Source organism: Mucor mucedo (genome assembly GCF_025094135.1).
Source record: "Mucor mucedo strain NRRL 3635 chromosome Unknown EV154scaffold_133, whole genome shotgun sequence".
In the NCBI taxonomy this organism is placed as follows: Eukaryota; Fungi; Mucoromycota; class Mucoromycetes; order Mucorales; family Mucoraceae; genus Mucor; species Mucor mucedo.
This window is the reverse complement of record NW_026252417.1, coordinates 65,466-83,422: the sequence shown is the minus strand read 5'-3', so window position 1 is coordinate 83,422 and position 17,957 is coordinate 65,466. Positions and strand designations below refer to the sequence as shown.

The window sequence follows — 17,957 nt, the reverse complement described above, 5'->3', positions numbered from 1 at the left end:
AGACCCTGCTTTTTCTCTTGATAATCAGACTGATAATACTGTAGAAAAAAAAAAAAAAAAAAAAAGACTTGTTGTACAAAGGACATGGTAGACGATCTAAAGACAGCGACACTCTCTTTTCCCCGGTAATTATACACACAAACTCTGTGTTTGGTGATGAATACATGTGTCAAATGAAATGAACTTCCAACCTCGTCAAATGTGATTTCTGCTTTTTTTTTTTTGTGATGAATAAATTGGCTTACACTGGATAGTTATGATTATTAACATCCTTGTTGCTCCTTTGTGGCGTGTAATTTACCATTCGCATATACTACTTCACCACCAAATACCCGTGTATGTTTTCCATTTTCTACATCCATTAAATTAAGAGCGATCCATTTTTATTGTTCTTAAATCACGGCTAATTAATACGGAATTCCTCGGTTGATTAAATGTTCTAATCACCAATTGATCTTTATAGAGATAAATAAACTTCCAGATAACATGATGAAATAAAATTTATGCCATCTTCTACGAGTGTTTATATATAAAAGTCCAATCTTCTGCTTTAGCCATACGCATGCTTTAATGATAAATCGATGTATGGGTAGCTGTCATGTTGTTGGCATTATGTCAAGGATTGGGACGGAATTTTGATTAGGACGAATTCATAAAAGAATAAGTATCCCAATCCCATTTGACACAAAAAATAACTCACCTCAAACGATTTACATCTTGACAACCTACTAGTGTGTTTGTGCCTGTTGATCACACATGATTCAAGTATAAATAGGTTATAAAGGTACTACGACCAAAGGTTTTGCAGGAACTTCCTCCGGATTTAATTTGAACTCATTCAAATCTTTCTTTGCTTTTATTATGTTATTATTTTGTAGCTGTTCATTTATTGTTGATGTGGGCTGTCTATGTCTTTTAAGCACTGTCTATCATTCGTAGTGGGGGTGGTTCAATTCAGAAGAGAGGGAAAAATTGTGTCGATTTAATCCATAATGGTGAAAGTCGTTATCTATGGAAACGGAAAAGGTATTGGAGCGTTTTATTTCCCTTGTTGGTTCTGCCTTTTGTTAGACTTACGCTTGTTGAATGTCTTCTTGGTGAAAGAATAAAAATAAGCACCTAAAAATTGAAAAGGTGGAATGTACGACGTGAGGTGTAGCTGGAGCCATTTCACGTCATCAAGTCTTACAGGCGTATTTATCGGCCACAGCATATTAGGCTAAAAATTGAACGTTGCGTTTCCTTCTATTTTTGTACACCGCGCAAAAAATGGCTAAGGAATGACCATCATTCCAAGAGAGCGTACCTGATCTTTTTACGAACAGCATTAGTGTGCGTTTGCAGTTTTCGTTTCTATGATAGACAGCCAGGTGTTTTAACGCGACAGAGTCTTTCTGCTTTAGACATTTCTGGGTATAACAAAGGTTTTTCAACAGTTGAAAAAAAAAATCAAAAAAAAAAACCGCACCTTTTTTTTCTTTTCTTTCCCCACAATCTCGCAAGAAAAAGTGTAGGAAACTTTCCATTTTTATACCACCTTTAAAACCAGGTTAAACAGGTAATTATACAGGCATGGGGGTTCGCTTTTATTTTTGTTCTAATTTCGTTTTTAGCTTCCCATAGTTTAAATCATCTTGTACTGTTTATCAGGTATTTGACCTTCATTTTGATAAATGTATGGCCTGCTGGTTTAGACTAGTGGATTAAAGCCGGGATAATAAAACCAGCAACTGAAACTTGAGATCAGGAAACTTATAACTGCAACGGATCACCAATAAATTCTCATGATAGATACCATGATCTTTGGGAAAGGATCGCCAAACGACAATTTGGAATTATAGGCAATTGCTATAGGCTGTCTGTAGACAATGAAGATAATGACGAAATTTCCTTAAGGCTTGAAAGAATTGAAGGCTGGTCTTCCTTTTACGAGTTATTTATTTGCAACACGAGGTACAATAGGTGTAATCAGACAAAGGAGAGCAAGAGAGACAAGGTCAGAAAGTATTAGTGCGATCAAAATACAGCAAATCCACGAAAAGAAAAGCAGAAGGTGAATACGAGATCAAGTATAACATGAGAAGCATAACACGAGAGGGCAAATGAATACGACACATAGAGCATACATTGTGGATAAGGGTGTAGTATACAAGGAAATAGAGGTATGCTTTGGCTTGATGATATGAGGATGACAAGAAATACGAAAATAATGCGATGAAAAGTAATAGAGGTACCAATAAAAATAAACATATATGTCTACTGTAAACAGTTTGAGGGATTGATGCGGGAGAATATAAAAGGGATTTGGGCCAAAATGGTGTAATCTCGAGAATGTGAATTAAGTTAAAAGTTTCCCCACAGGGTGTACTGTAAAAGAATGGCAACAGATGTAAATCTGTATATAAAGAAAGAAGAATTTGTTTGTTTTCTTTTCTCTTTTTGGTTAACTTAAACTGTGCTTGCGGCGGGAGGGGGATCTTTAAATTGAAAGCACAAAAGCCCTAATAACTTAATGTTATGACAGTTGCTGTTCTTAATACAAGCAATTTCGACAGGCGGCCAGCAAGTATATTGGAAAAAAAAAGTTAGGGCATTTAATAGCGCTTTACGATACGGTGATTGTTTTCGTATTCTGTAGGTTTCTTTTCTTTTTATAGAAATCTCTTTCGTCAATGACCAACCAAAGTTAAGGTCAAGGTTTTGAGGCTTTCGGTAGACTGTGTGTGATAAACACACTGAGTCTCTTCTAAAAACGGATGGGAACAAATTGCTTTAAACGTTATTTTAATTGATATTGTTATCCTTATTCTTGTAAGAGTAAAAAAAAAAAAAAAGATATTTCGCAAAGTAAACAGTGGGCCCTTCCTCCGGAGAGATGTTGTGCCAGAAATTACACCTTAGATACAGCCAAAGTGAGCGTAGTGACAGCCTGGGATCGGAAACCTATTGGCTGTTACTAAGAGATCACATGCGGTAGTGGCTGTCCCTTAATCGCCTTACACTCTGTAAAAATGAAACAACTTCTTTTCTCTAGAAATCAAAATAAATTTTAAAATTTTTGAAAGTGTCTGCTCTTTTGCCAATATTAACATACAATGCCATCAAAGAAATCACGACCAATTTTATTAAAAACTTTGCCCTCGAAAATAGCTTTGAGACACTAATCGTCAACGTCAAAAGGACAATTGTAAATACAATTGCCCTTATTATATTAAAGTAAGAGCCGCCAAAAATGGAAGGCGGGGTTCTCATACTCAAGCTATCGAGAATGAACGTTTATGAGCTCAGTACAGAAAATATTTTTTTGAGCAGTAATGGAAACAAAAATAAAAGCACGCGTCTGACTATGTTACAGGGCATTGAGCAGGAAACTAAAAGTATCGCAAAACCCAAGGAACAAAACTTTGAAGGAGGGGTTTCATGAGTCTGATAAAATAGTTTTAAAAGACTTATCTCAACTATGAATGGCTGACACAATCCGACAGGTAGCATATAAAAATTTTATATTTGGTTTATTTCCAGTGCGTGTAACAGGGCCTCCTGAAAAATCCAACTCTTTGGAATAGCCAGAAGGTACCCGATCCTAAATGACCCAGAAATTTGAAAGTGGCTGTATGTGGAAATTGATAAAGATTTGAACAAATAAAAGGTGGTCTTTACATGCACATAATTTCAGACATTAATAACAGACAGGCTGATGACGATTGTGGGTAGATTTATCCAGATAGTACTCGGATGTAATGATCCCGTAAAGAAAGACCATAATGAGATGCCAATAACAATAACAATAACATTCATCCTTAAACTGTGCATATCTTGTAGCACAATATTCAGGGGAAATTGTAGTTCTTAATAAAGCTAGCTGTGGCACCTCATTGTGGCTAATGTAACCTTCATCTGTTTTTAAATTAATGTTATTTTTTAAATGAGTACGCCTTATACTTGTATGAAGGATGATATGAGATCAAGCCTGTGTATAAAGTAAATGATCAGTATTTAATGTAAAGTATCGATAAGAGATATATTTAGGATTATCAAATGGAAGATTTAAGAAGTGATAGAGTCATATATTAAGTATATAGCCTCAATCACGACACTGTACCTGCGTCTATCATTGTGCGTTATTTTTTCTTTTTGGTATTTCGGGTCTGTGATGGACGGTCTGATGTAAATGATGAACTTATTTTAAAGGGAGAAATGGTCACTTTACCTTCATACAGCTAGTCATGAAAAGAGTTTCTGAGTACATCCTAAAAAAGCTATTGGTGATCTAATAGAATCCATTATGTACTGATAACACATTTGTATACGCATATGAAAAAAGTAAGTGGTTATAAAATTGGTAACAAGCTCAAGAGATTTGTTCAACGAGTAAAGCCTTGCTTATTTAGGAGAAATGAGTTACGCAACCCAGCCTTTTCACGCTTGAAGATTGTATTCAGATCTTTTACTCTTTACTGCCCTTCTTGTAATTGCAACCCAGCCTTTTTCTGCCCCCCCCCCCCCTCAGATTTTTTTTTATTCCTTACTGCCCTTCTTTTCATTGCAATCCAGCCTTTTCCCGGTCCCCAGATTTTTTTACTCTTTTGAGAGTCGCGTATTGAGCGAGGGAATGCAGTTTGCCCAGTCGGGTGGCTTGACATGACTTTTAAAATTTGAATAGCCTCAGGCAGACAAAATTTATTTTGTCTACTACTTACTTCCCTGCGTGTTTTTTATTTCACTAATTTTCTGCACAATGTAGCTTTTTTAAAAAAAAGCATATTCAATACATACAGAATATTGTTTTATGGGGTTTACTATTACTTATATTTTTTTTAGGCAGATACGTTCTTTTCATGACGAATAATAATGAAGATAAAGCCCTTACCCTATAGCTGATTTTTTGTTTGACTCAAATTTGTTGTGGTTTTTGCCACCAAAGTTTGCTTGAATTGTCACCAACTGGTTTTGTTTTGCTTTTTTCTTTTAAATTTTTGCTGCAAACAAATTTGTATGCAAAATGAATAACAGTTACCAACTGAAATTGTATTAGAGTTGTTTGCTGCTAATAATTTTGTACGCAAACAATCAACTGAAACTAAACAGATGTCTGTAAGTATTTCATGCAAGTGCTTTTTGCTGTGAATGTAGCTCAGAGCTTCTTGGTTTGGTACAAAGAAGGTCTGTTGTGACAGCACCCAACGATGTTGAAGCGCTAAAAGGAAGAAAAGCTTGGAATTTGTAAGGGTTCACTTTGGTTTCTGATTTTTCTTACAAACTAATTTAAAATGCTAGTTGCTACTGATAGGGGGACATAGGCTAAATATAGTCACCCAGTAAATAAGGCTTTCAAGACTCAACTATTTATTGTAATGTCTTTTTCTTCATTAACCCCCAACTTACCTCTTCAGTGCTTTCGCCATCGGTGCAAAGCGTAATGCTTCTGTTTGTACATCTAGCTTAATAAAATTTTAGTTTTACTACTTTCACACTTTGCTAATGAACGTTTCTAAACAACACAGTAACTGGTTTTATTCTATAAGGAATGAAGCTGCGGTCAACGTCAGGTTTGAAGGTATCTTTGACGACATACCACAAATGCATCAAGGAAATGGGGTTCCAGCAATGTAAAATCACTGAAGTACCCCCCTTCTTACGGATGTCCAAAAGAAAAAGTGATGCTTTTGTGGTGTAAGAATAAGGTGAATTGGTTCTCCGAACAGTGGGTGTCAGTAATAATTTGGTCCGATGAGTCGATGTTTAGACTTGGAAGAGGTGCAGCTGGTGTTGCAGTCATCCGAAAAGCCTGGAGAAGGTCTGAAGGAGAGATCTAGAGTTGCAACTTTTGGAAATTTGACAATGGATCGTTGATGATGTGGGGTTGCTTTCACGCAAAAAGTTTGGGCCCCGCTCGTCCTTCTGAGAGGCATAATCGACCCAAGATAAGTACATCACGATAGTGTCAAATTATGCTATTTCTTGGATCAAAAATCAATGTTTTATCTATAACAGAGACTTTATATACCAAGAAGATAGGTGCGCCAATCCACACAGGCAATTATGCCAAGTGGATATAAGCAAAAGACCATGGTAACCGGATTTGACACATGTCGACTTAGAAGCCCTGATTTAAACCCTATTTAGCATATACGGAGATACCTCACTCTTCGTTTGAATAAGCGCTCAATAGATGTTTACAAGTATTCAAAAGTTGGAGGACATTGTTCGAGACGAATGGTCGAACATTAACATTGGATACTTGGAGGCTTTCGTTTCTTCAATGCCCGTCCGATGCAAGGCTGTCATCGAAGCCGAAGCAGGCAACACCAGATATATTGAACTTTTTTTTATTGAACTTTTATAAGTTGTGCTATACATCTTAGAGTATGCTGTTTAAATTTTTAAAGGCACGTTGCCACAGTAAGTTGTCCACTAGAGAACATTTTACTGGGATGTACTTTTGACATTTCCCAAAAAACAGAAAATTTTGGGCGGATTTTAATTGTCAGTCACTGTATATTAACCAGCATAACGTCTTTCTTCGCATCTTAACCCCTCCTTCATTATATGACTTTACTATCACTACATACCTCTCATTATGGCGTGTGACTTTCATTGAATCTTCAATAAAGTTAAAAAAAAGAAATACAAGTGGTCAAGACATGAATGAAATAGAGACGGTCAAATTGAGTGAAATAATAAATCAGTCAATTGAAGGAATGGATGATTGAAAGCAATCATGCTCCAAGGCGAGCTTTTATTTTTCTGATATTACGAATAAAAAAAAAAAAAAAACCATCTTGTATCAAAATTGAAAAAAAAAACGATCCGCTTTAAATAATCAACCCAGAAGCATATTTGTTGTGGATAGAGGGCATGATATAAGATCAGTCATAAAGGAAATGCGTATAAAAAGCCACCAGGAAAAAAAAAATCATGGCCAATATGCTGGTCTGTTTGTATTTTGTCTGTCACAAACACATAGGTTTTGCTTCAAGAGACTAGAATACCCATGATGAGCACTGTTTGATAAAAACAAAATGAGGTGGCAGAAAGGTCAAGGGTTCTTCAATCAGTCATGTCCCTCGGCCCTTTCATGGGCTTGAGTTTACACATGAGAGAAACTTAACTTTTTACCTGTTGGTTATAGCTTTCTCGGATGCTTGCTGACTTCTTTTTTTGGGAACACCTTGCTATGAAGATAACCCCAATCTCAAAAGCAACGATAAAATAAAAATATATTTGAAAAAAAGAGAAAAAGTGCCACTGGTTTTTTTTTTGTCAGGAAGTGCAGCATACCTTTACCGTTCATAACGACAATACCTATTAAGGGTAAAAGCTTATATTCAAATGGTCAGAATTTTTGGTTTTACGATGTCTGAATACTCATTCCGTATCAATAACTGGAAAATGACAAATCAATCCGATCTTATTTTAAAAAAAAAGAGAAATCGCAACAGGCTAAATTTTATTGTAACAAGCACACACACAGTTATCAAGTTAACTCTTACGAGAATATTTTTTTTTCCTACTTGAAAAGCGCCCTTTTTTTTTTTCATTATTTGATAAAAGAAAGAATAAAATAATGATATTGTTATTATCATTTGGTAACTTCTCGGGAGATCAAACCAGCAGGATCTTGGGGATGATGGTCCAAGACAGAAGTGTGAAGTTTCTTCATGAACGAACAACATAAATTTAAGGATTAGAATATGTTTTTTTGTTCGAATACTTTTAGTATAATGTACCTTCATCATTTAGTACTTTGCACATCTAAGATCATTCCCGATTTAAGTCTACATTTTCTATTAAAAACTTTCTATCCTTTGTTGTAGTTGCTAGGCTGGCTTTTCAGTTAAACACTCGACATAGAGTTTCTGGGAGCAATATCATGATGTGCTCAAGATGAGATTTGCAGAAGTTTCTTTTCTGATATGTTTTTTTTTTTAAAAAAAAAAAAGAAGGACAAAAAAAAACAATTCTGCGTAAATTTGCTTCAAGTATCCATAGTACGAAACAATGAATATTTGGCAAGACAACCAATTATGTATTGGGCCAATAGACACTGTAGGTTATGTCAAACAATCAAGATTCTTTTTTTTTTAAAAGACAGCCATTGCGCACATGTACCTTATTCATGCAAACTTTATTATGTTATGCTAAATTTATGTGCATTGGTAAGACTAGTTTTTATTAGATAAAAAGAATAAAACAGCCCATTTGTCATAAGGAGGTGTCTATTGACAATATCACATAATGTACATGATCATGCTTCTGAATAAAAATGACTTTTTTTAGAACAGGTTTTATTTATGTAGAAAGTTCAAAAATGTATTTGATGTGTGTCCTTAATCTAAGGGCGACTCTAAATATAACATGGTGATGCGTCTCCCCCCCCCCCTTTTTTTTTTGTGTTTGTCTGCAATTAGAATCTATTTATATTGAATGTTTATTTTGAAATGCAATTTTTTTTTTTATAGAATGATAAATTAGATTTCTTCAGGGACCCTTTTCATGATCAACAATTAATTTCTTTACATCATATTACTGCTGTTGATCTTAATGAACGGAAGATAGAACGGGCCGTAGAGTAAAAAAAAAAGGGGGGGGGGGCCGCCAAGAAGTTTTTTTTTTCTTTTTCTTATTTACAATTTTTCATAGCCGTTAATTCATATGGACAAGATGGGGGAACTTATTAAATTTGACTTACTCGTGTTTTGTACATTGCATAAAAACATGGAATTGTATGTGCCCCAAGCCTGATAAAACCTAATCATAAACAAGCCTACATAATCATCTTTTTTTACTAAAGGGTTTATATGATGAGTGTGGGAGAGGGGGATGCGATTTATTTCGATAGATGCCAAGAGAAAAAATAATAATCCCCTTTTGTTTCCCCCCTTCCTTGTGTATAATTTTACATCACTCCTAAAATCCCATGTATTTACCCAGCCACCACTTGCAACTCGATAATTGTAAATCAAACGAAAACAGAGCCACAACCCAATTTATGTCTTTTTATAGTCGACATGAGGCCTTAATAATAATAAAAAAAAGAAAAATTATTGGTTGTTTGTTCAATCTTAATTGATAATAAATGAATGGACGAATGTAGATAGGACGCATCTCCGCCATCATTAGTAAATGATTAGAGTGTATCATTTTTGATGATATATATATATATAATCCCGTGTGTAGAGATATAGGATCTCGAACAATATGCAGCGAATCAATAAGGCCGATGACATTGATTAAGACCTTTCTCGAAGTCGGGCCTTTTCTATAAGAACATAATATCTGTATGCGAAATACGGTGTGTAAACCTATATGTATTTACATGAACCCACCAATAAAATTTGAGCATGGTTAACAAATATGTACAGCCCTCGGTATGCAAAAAGAGATTAGGGTATATTTACAAGCCAAAAAAAAAAAAAAAATCATGCCGCACTTGTAACCATGAAAAAGGTGCATAAAGAATAAAACATAATAAACTCTACGTCATGGTAACCACACCCGTTGCTGCCAAGACGATTCGTCAGATACCATGATGAGGTCTCTCTTTTTTTATTGATCCCGGCTTTTTGAAACGGACAGAGGCCACGCATGATGAAGAGAGATCGTCCTGTACAAAGCGAGAATTAAGTTTTTTTTTTTGAGTGACGTCAAGCGGAGTGTAAGCGAGTTTTGGAGGGGAAATGAAACGGGATGAGGTATGGTTTTTCCCACTCCAAGTTTTCTTTTTTTTTTTTTTTTTTTTTGGAAATTTAATGGAACAACGTAAGTTTTTAAATTTCGAGTAAAGGAATAAGAATTCTAACCCGATTTCTATTAGAAACACAAAAGTAAATGTAAAAAAAAACACACACACACACACTTTTAAGAAACCACCATCTCATCCTCTTTTTTTTTATCATAGGTCTTTTTGGAAACGTAAAGGACTGAAACTACCAGGAAGGTAAAAAAAAGCAAAAAAACGTTTTAAAAAAAAGACCCAAACCAACCCTAAAACAAAAAAAAAGAAATAAACCCTAAAAAACAAATAAATAAAAAAAAACTCAGTGTTAGTATTGTTCCTAGTTGGACCACCACCACCACAACAACAACAACGACAAATAACGGACAAGAACAACCAGTGGTGATTGGAGCAAGATATACCTATAATAGTTTAGTTACCCATCATGATGCCACCCCATTACCCGTCATGTTACCCTCTCAATACGCCCATACCACCACCACGACTAGCACCATGAGTAGTAACATGTCACCCCCTCGTCATGGAAAACAATCGACTTCGCCATCTATGCAAGGCCAAACCACCAAAACGACAAAAAACCACGTTCGAAGTACATCGCACCCTAAATCCTTTAACGCGTTTTTGAAGGATACCAATGATGAATGGAGTGATGACATTGTTACCAAAGTCAAAGCGGCCAAACCCTCCGTGCATGACCAACCCAAAGGCAACGACCTCTCTCCATCAGGCCTTGTGTCACCTCCCGCACCGCTTACCACCACCATTAGTTCCCAACCCAACAACAACAAAAAATCGAGGGACGGCATCAAAGACCATGTTCAAGACATCTTGCTCGACCCCACCTTTCTCCTCAATTGGCTCGACGTGGAAGCCACACGCGATCCTTCCCGTACCAAAAAATTCAAAGAGGTGCTCCGTGTTTCCAATGTGGATTTAGTCTCTCTGCGATCCCTCAGCTGGAGTGGTATACCACGAGAACTACGCATGATGGCATGGCAGCTTTTGTTGGGTTATTTACCGTGTAATTCCGCACGAAGAGAAATCACCTTGGCCAGAAAACGAAAGGAATATGCCGATAGTGTGACTGCAACGTATGCAAGAGGAACAGCAGGTTTAGATCAAGCTTTATGGCATCAAATCCATATTGATATACCCAGAACTAATCCTGGTATACCCTTGTATCAGTATGAAGCCACACAACTGGTAAGTTTCTTTTTTTTTTATTCTCTTTCTCTGTGGTAGTTTGGCTAAAATAACCCCGTTCATGTTTAGTGTCTGGAGAGAATATTATATCAATGGGCGATACGACACCCAGCAAGTGGCTACGTACAAGGAATCAATGATTTAGTCACACCCATCTTTGAAGTGTTTCTTTCGGCCTATATCGATGAAGATCCTGAACAATATGATGTGAGCCAGTTGGATCCACATGTCTTGTCCGTGATTGAAGCAGATAGTTTCTGGTGTTTATCCAAATTGTTGGATGGCATTCAAGACAATTATACATTTGCCCAACCTGGTATTCAAAGGCAAATTTTAACGCTAAAAGAGCTTGTCACACGTATTGATGGTAAGTCCATGATTTATAAAAGGGGGGGAGGGGGAGGGAGGGAGGGAAGAAACAAAAGGTAGTGTGTGTGGTGTGTGTGTGTGTGTGTGTGTGTGTGTGTGTGTGTGTGTGTTGTAAATGCTGACAAAAAGAGACTATCTTTTTTTTTTTAGCCCGTTTAGCGTGTCATTTACAAAATGAAGGAATCGAGTTTATTCAATTTGCATTTCGCTGGATGAATTGTTTATTGATGCGTGAGCTCCCTTTGCGTAGTACGATTCGCATGTGGGATACTTATTTAGCAGAGGGGTCGTCGGAAGGATTTTCAGAGTTCCATGTGTATGTCTGTGCAGCGTTTTTAGTGAAATGGTCGAACCAGTTACAGAAACTGGATTTTCAAGGCGTCATGATATTTTTACAACAATTACCAACACAGGGATGGCAAGAAAAGGACGTTGAATTATTATTGTCTGAGGCCTACATGTGGAAAACCTTATTTCATAACGCTCCAAGTCACCTGAAATAAATAAAAAATTATTTTTGACAATTATGCGCATTGCATTTAGAAGGGGTAGGAGAGGCAAGTTAATTACGACTCAGCCTCTTTTACTCTTTTATATTTTTTTGTTTTTTTTTTTTTTTTAAGAAAGGGTTTATTCTAAAATATACTACTAATTCAACATAAAAAATAAAAATGAGCATAAGCAAAATAGCATATATGAAAAAAAAATGGAGGAGGGGGGGTTATACAGTGGTTATAAGTACAAGTTTGTTGTTGTCGTTGTTGTTGTATTTTTTTTTTTTGTGTTGTTTGTTACAAAATATATATAAAATTACAAGAGAATGCTGCTATAAAGAAAGAAAAAAAGAAGGGCATAATAGAGAACGATTGAGAGAGAGAGTGTGTGTGGCATGAGATATTTCGATGGAAAAAAATGAGTGGAAAAAAAGGGATGTCTTTTTAAAGTATTTATCCGAAAGTACTGACAATGTTGGCCAAATGATAAAGGCTGGATTTCGGCTCCTGTTTAGGCTGATGTTGATGATGATGGTGATGTTGTTGTTGCTGTTGTTGTTGATGATGCTCGTTACCATAGCAGTAAGAAGAGGTAGGTGGAGAGAGGGTGTTTGTTTCAGACAAGGAAGAACAAGAGGATGAAGTGGAATAAGCACGCGTACGGTGACCGGTAATCATCATCATGGGTGGATAAGGTAAACTAGGCATCGTAAAACTTCTTCTCTGTCTCGTCGTCGTGGTAGTGTAAAGAGGTTGGAAGGACTCTAGATTTTCTGCTTCATAAAAGGAATGGTTGTAAAGCTGAGGTTCCTGTTTGATCAGCATCTTTTGTTGTTGTTGCTGTCTGCGAATCTTTTGAGAGAGATGTGTACGATAATGCTGCATCATATTATCTTGACGTGAGAATCTGCTGGGACAGCCAGGATGAAGACAGTGGAAATTCTTTTCTCCGGTATGAATGCGATTGTGTCTGGCTAAATGACCACTGGTAGTGAAGCTTTTGTTGCATCCAGGCTGAGAGCAGTGATACTTTCTTCTGGGTGCAATGGGTATACTCATAGATGATGTCATTTTATTTACGATAAATCCATTGTTGTCATTTAACAGACTAAATGTTTTTCCAGAGGCGTTCTTAATTGATAAAGTAGTAGAATCCATAGTAGTGTGTCTGTGTGTAAGTGTATATGAAGGAAGTATAAAAACAAAAACAAAAAAAACAAAAAAAAATTAAATAAAAATGCGCCTCTATTTATATAAACGCACTGATTAAATGCGTAACGTGAGTCTGGATTCGCTCATGCATAAATCCGCCCTGCATGACAAAAAAGGGAAGTAAAACGATACAACGTGCCAGTTATAATAAACGTGAAGGTTATAAAAAAACCAGAAGTTCTTGTTTGATGTTCACCCCCTAAATTACTCCTTATTATGTTTATTTCACACTACCAATCGAATCTGTAGTTTAATCTTGGCATACCAATGCACGCACAGTCACATTAGCTCACTCTACAGACATTACACTTGCCACTTTATACTATTAATATCATTGAAATCTAAACTAATAAGCTATATTTAAACATATTTACTTGGATACTATAGTAATGATAACATATTGCAGTAACATTTTCTCTCTGCGCTTTGTACTTTTGCACAACACAAAATACGTCAAGTGGCAAAAAAATAAGAAATAAACAACAATATATAAAAATTATTTCCCGTTCTATCAAACAGGGTTCGGTTACCTTTTTTTGATCTGCAGAAAAAAAAAAGAGAGACTAGGCATTTAATTTGATCTGTTTACTTGCATAGTATCCAATCATACGGGAAAAAAAACCACTCCTTTTCTAATTCGACCCGGTTAAAAAATATGTCCGTTTTGCGACTTGGTAACTCCCTAAAGAATGCCACGTTTTAATAATGATCATCCACTCCTTGGAACGGGGAACTCATATATACAAAAGATTTCATTGTTTGCATAACACCGCGATTATTTATTTTTAACAATTTTCGGCCCGACTGTCAATAACAAATTTTAAAGGAAATCAGCAGACGCCTCCTCCCCTTTTTTTTTCCCAACTGTAGTGTGTAACCATCATACGCGTTTTATTCTAATTTTTCTTTCAGAATTCAAGGAGGCTTGATTGTGACACTGTTTACCTCCCTCACAAAAAAAAAAGAAAAACTCATATAAACAATGTGCAACGCGTGGGATGAAGTGTGTGTGTGTGTCTTTAATATAGAAAGGGGGAACATCATCGGCAGGGTTTTTTTTTTATATGTTAATTGCCCTTAATTGAGATTTAATACAATCAGGGTTGTTTACTCTCTCTCTTTTTCTCTTTTTGCATGTATCATACGATTCCTATTTTCTAAGATCTAAGTTTGGTATTCCCCGTCACAAAAAGATTTTTTATCGCGATCATGTTAAATATTTGGTTATTTTGCATCATGATCGGCATATTATTATGTACCGCTTTTCATTTTAAAAAGAATGAACGCCAAGTCATTGCGTTTTTTGAATAAATAAAGAGATGCATCCATGGTTCAAGTTCCGCCACTTTGATTGTTCCATTGCCTGCATTAAAAAAAAAACTTATTAGGTAGCTGTCACTGTATTGTTTGTCGCAGCTTATGCACTGTATGTGTGTGTGTCTGTGTCAGCTGTTATTACTTTCATTGATCCACTTGTAAACACAAAAACACCATTTTCTGCTTATAATTCCGTGTTCTATACAATAAACTTTTTAAGCGCTTCGGGCAGTACTCATATGACGCTAGTTTTATTTAAAGCCGATTCTTGAATGAACTTGCCTTTGGATCTTTTAAGTTTAGCCTTCTTTTCTTTGTAATGACAGAGTTACGTTTATGGTATTTACACAACCGGGGTCATTTAAATCACACGATGAACAATATTGATTCTTCTCCTGACTAAAGCACAGAAAACTATGTCATACTTTATATCTTCAATCCCTGGGAAAGCTACCAATGAGGCAAAAAAAAAAATACATTATGATTCTCTATTCATATTTTTCCGACCTCATCTTAATCCCAACTACACTCGCGTGGTATTTCCATCGGGAATACCTAATAAGTTATCTATCCAATCAGATCATGACATTCTTTTACATATCGGGGTCAGTGAGTGAGGGGGTCCTTTTAGTGGTATCAGATACATACAAAAACCGAGGTAAACTTTCTCTTGGTATCAGGCTACATTCTTAACTATGCAATAAGCCGTCATAAGGTCCTTTTTCTTTTTCTTTTTAAACCCCACCTCATATGTCCTTTGGGATGACACTGTCAGATTTTGTGAACCCAAGAAAAATGTTTATTAGACAAATACGCACACACTCTTTTCCCCTTTATTTTCATATTAAAACTATCCTTGGAGGATCAACAGATTGACCTCTTAATAAGATAATCGTGATACAGAAGGATGGATAGAGACGTCATTGTGTCTCTTCCCCTTATTTTGACAAACCGAGAATTTCCGTTTATAGCTTGATATTTTATCCAAATCATGCTTTTTTTTTGCTTTAGATATTTTAGCCACGTTTCCATGATCGATGACTGTAACCACTCTGTGCAACAGGATACAATCGGCATGAACAAATCGATGTTCGCACTTTGTATCCAAGGTTTTTTTTTTTTTTTTTTTTTTTTATTATTAATTTCGTACATGTCTAAAAATAAAATAAAAAAGGTGGTGAGTAGCCCATACGTTCTTCATAAGAAAAAAAATATATAGAGTTGGACCCCCCCTTTTTTTTTCGCCTTTAAATCATCTTTTAGTCAGCAAGGGGTACGTGATAAATGGTGTGCAAATATATTTATTTTGCTTTGACTCACACAGGATATTCTCAAGTAAGCATGAAGCATTAAAGATAATAATATCTGAGAGTATGCAAACAGAAGGAAATACCTTCTTGATTCCCAGGATAGAACATCCCATTTGCGGGCTTCCATAAGTATTTAAGCTTATATAAATAAGAATGCTCATGCTAGTGTGCAGCAAAAGAATGATTTAAATGAAAAAAAAAAAAAGTTGCAGCTGTTGGAGATAGCATTGTTGTAGATATGCAGCAACGAGTTAATTACTAGATGAAACGTCAACGTGATCATAAGAAAACCGTGCTCACTCAAACAAAAAAAAAGTGTTCATACGATTGAATCACTCAGTGTTTCTATATTAAAAAATGCGTGTTTTTAAAAGGCTCAACACGAGGAATCTTACTACAGTCAATAAGGTCGGATTTGGTATTTTCTCAAAAACAAATGGCCGAAAGCCAAAAATAAAGGTCGGATTTGGAAAAGACTAAGAAGAAAAAAGCTTAGGATTCGATGTAATATGTTTTAACGCATATCAATGATCCCAACATAGCTCTTTAAAAACCAGTAACTAGTAAGCAAACTTACTTGAGTATGAAGTACTCCGAAAAAATTGCTGAAGAATAGTTACTTGTCTATTATATTATAGGTGCAGCTATTCCAGCAAACAGTTATTGTGTGGCCTCAAATGAGTGGGGGGGGAGGATGAATTAGGTGTTAATGAAGACTCATTTTTTGATACCGCTTAAAATTACGTTTTGGGCATACAAGTGTTTTTATTTTCTCCTTCTGGTACCAGGAGTGCAGATACCTACCTTGTTTACACTGGGTCGATATTATTTCAAATCCCAGCAAAAATAGTTTCCTTTTATGAGACCGGATCTCTTTAGGCTGTGCAAAGATGAATATGATACATAAAGTCCCTCTACTTTTCCTTCATCGTATATGTACCTCTAATTTCTTCTTTTTTTCCAGCTTTGCTTTTATTTTCAATAAATACAATATCATCTTTGGTATATCTACTCTCGTTGATGTAGTGAAGTCAAAGACACAGTGTTACTAGTTCTGACAATTGTTTCCAATTGGAGTGACAAGCTTAAAAATGACAGTAATTTTTTCTAAATCCCGACCCTTATTTTTTTTTTTTTTTTTTTGGCTTTCGGCCAAATTCTATAGGTTTGACTGTACACATGTCTTATTTATCGCTTTGTACTTGTCAGTAAATGACATTGCAAATCTGATTAAAATAAATGACAAGTCGTGACAAAACTAAATTCAGATTTAAAGCTGCCAGACCGGACATAATTTTTATATTCTGGTATTTTTTTTTGGGGGGTTACACATGAAAAGTGGGCTGTATTTACAGGCTCTCCTTTTTATACCATGGAGGATCGCAACGGCATTTTAGAGCGAATGTATCTCATTCATTATTATTATTTTTAGTTTGAATGGGCTTATTAATTTTGATTTTGATAGACTATCAACAAATGAATAGAAGAATGATGCAGTACATAAAGCTATGATGTTTATATAATTTTAACTTTAAACTACAAAAAAGCAATAATAAATCTAGATATCGTTTGACTAGAATAACAATATAAGCACTTTTTTCACTCCATGCTATCTGTACAGACAATGTCAAAAAGTTCATCTAAGATTAAAGTATTCGCGTCAAGACTGCAAGAGTAGCGCAAATACTCTAGGGCTTTTATATTTTGGGTTTAAGTTTTGTAATCTAAATATCAGTATCATTGCAAGGATTCAACATCTGCCTTAATAACTGCACCTTCATCTTACTATCAAAAAGCAAAGTGACCCTCATCTTCCATAAAATATCACATTGCAACCACATTACAATCATAATACCCCATTCTCTCAAATATATGTATACCACACAGTTTTTATTTTACTATTCATGCGTTAAACAAGTTCAACACAGAGGTCTAATTTTCCAACAATCTTCATCCACAAAACAAAAACGGATTTATTCAAAATAATATGGCCAGACGTTACAGCAATTTTTGAGTTACGAATACTGCGTGAAGGAAACGGCCTTGCTTGTTTAGCTTGCGTAATGAACCACGATGGAATTGCCAAGGAGAATAAATAAACGAGCATTAATCCGCTGACAAAGAGTACACCGTGCTCCTCACCGCAAGGCAGATTTTTCATTTAAAAAAAAACAAACTTTAACACTTGAGTGAACTAAAGAAAATAAAAGCAAATACCTTTTACACCACACCGAGTTCCCCCATCCGTCCATTGCGAATTAAAGAACCAAGGGCTTCTGTGCTCTCCTTGTACCAAACAAAACGGCTTCCACT

General features: G+C 35.7%; 4 protein-coding genes across 4 annotated transcripts; 1 reads left to right on the top strand and 3 right to left on the bottom strand.

The window, feature by feature from the left end:
• Positions 1 to 3,679: 3,679 nt before the first annotated feature.
• EV154DRAFT_486107 (uncharacterized protein) lies at positions 3,680 to 6,598 on the bottom strand (the record flags this gene model as incomplete). The annotated part of the gene is made up of 7 exons (XM_051598811.1): positions 3,680 to 3,897; positions 4,211 to 4,220; positions 4,530 to 4,645; positions 4,701 to 4,744; positions 4,871 to 4,965; positions 5,386 to 5,437; positions 6,573 to 6,598. 7 exons carry the CDS (start codon positions 6,596 to 6,598, stop codon positions 3,680 to 3,682), a joined length of 561 nt encoding a protein of 186 aa, XP_051452827.1.
• Positions 6,599 to 7,419: 821 nt separating this feature from the next.
• EV154DRAFT_524724 (uncharacterized protein) lies at positions 7,420 to 7,903 on the bottom strand (the record flags this gene model as incomplete). Its single annotated transcript, XM_051603216.1, has 2 exons — positions 7,731 to 7,903; positions 7,420 to 7,657 (listed from the first exon to the last, which is right to left on the bottom strand). Coding segments are annotated over exons 1-2 (263 nt in total), but the record flags the coding sequence as incomplete, so codon positions are not given.
• A 1,888-nt stretch (positions 7,904 to 9,791) lies between these two features.
• On the top strand, positions 9,792 to 11,838 carry EV154DRAFT_53579 (rab-GTPase-TBC domain-containing protein). Its single transcript, XM_051604093.1, has 3 exons — positions 9,792 to 10,942; positions 11,012 to 11,309; positions 11,462 to 11,838. Exons 1-3 carry the CDS (start codon positions 10,187 to 10,189, stop codon positions 11,812 to 11,814), a joined length of 1,407 nt encoding a protein of 468 aa, XP_051452825.1. The 5' UTR covers positions 9,792 to 10,186; the 3' UTR covers positions 11,815 to 11,838.
• Positions 11,839 to 12,258: 420 nt separating this feature from the next.
• Positions 12,259 to 12,864, bottom strand: EV154DRAFT_429186 (uncharacterized protein; the record flags this gene model as incomplete). Its single annotated transcript, XM_051596456.1, has 1 exon — positions 12,259 to 12,864. The coding sequence occupies one exon, from the start codon at positions 12,862 to 12,864 to the stop codon at positions 12,259 to 12,261; it is 606 nt and encodes a 201-aa protein (XP_051452824.1).
• Between the last annotated feature and the right edge of the window lie 5,093 nt (positions 12,865 to 17,957).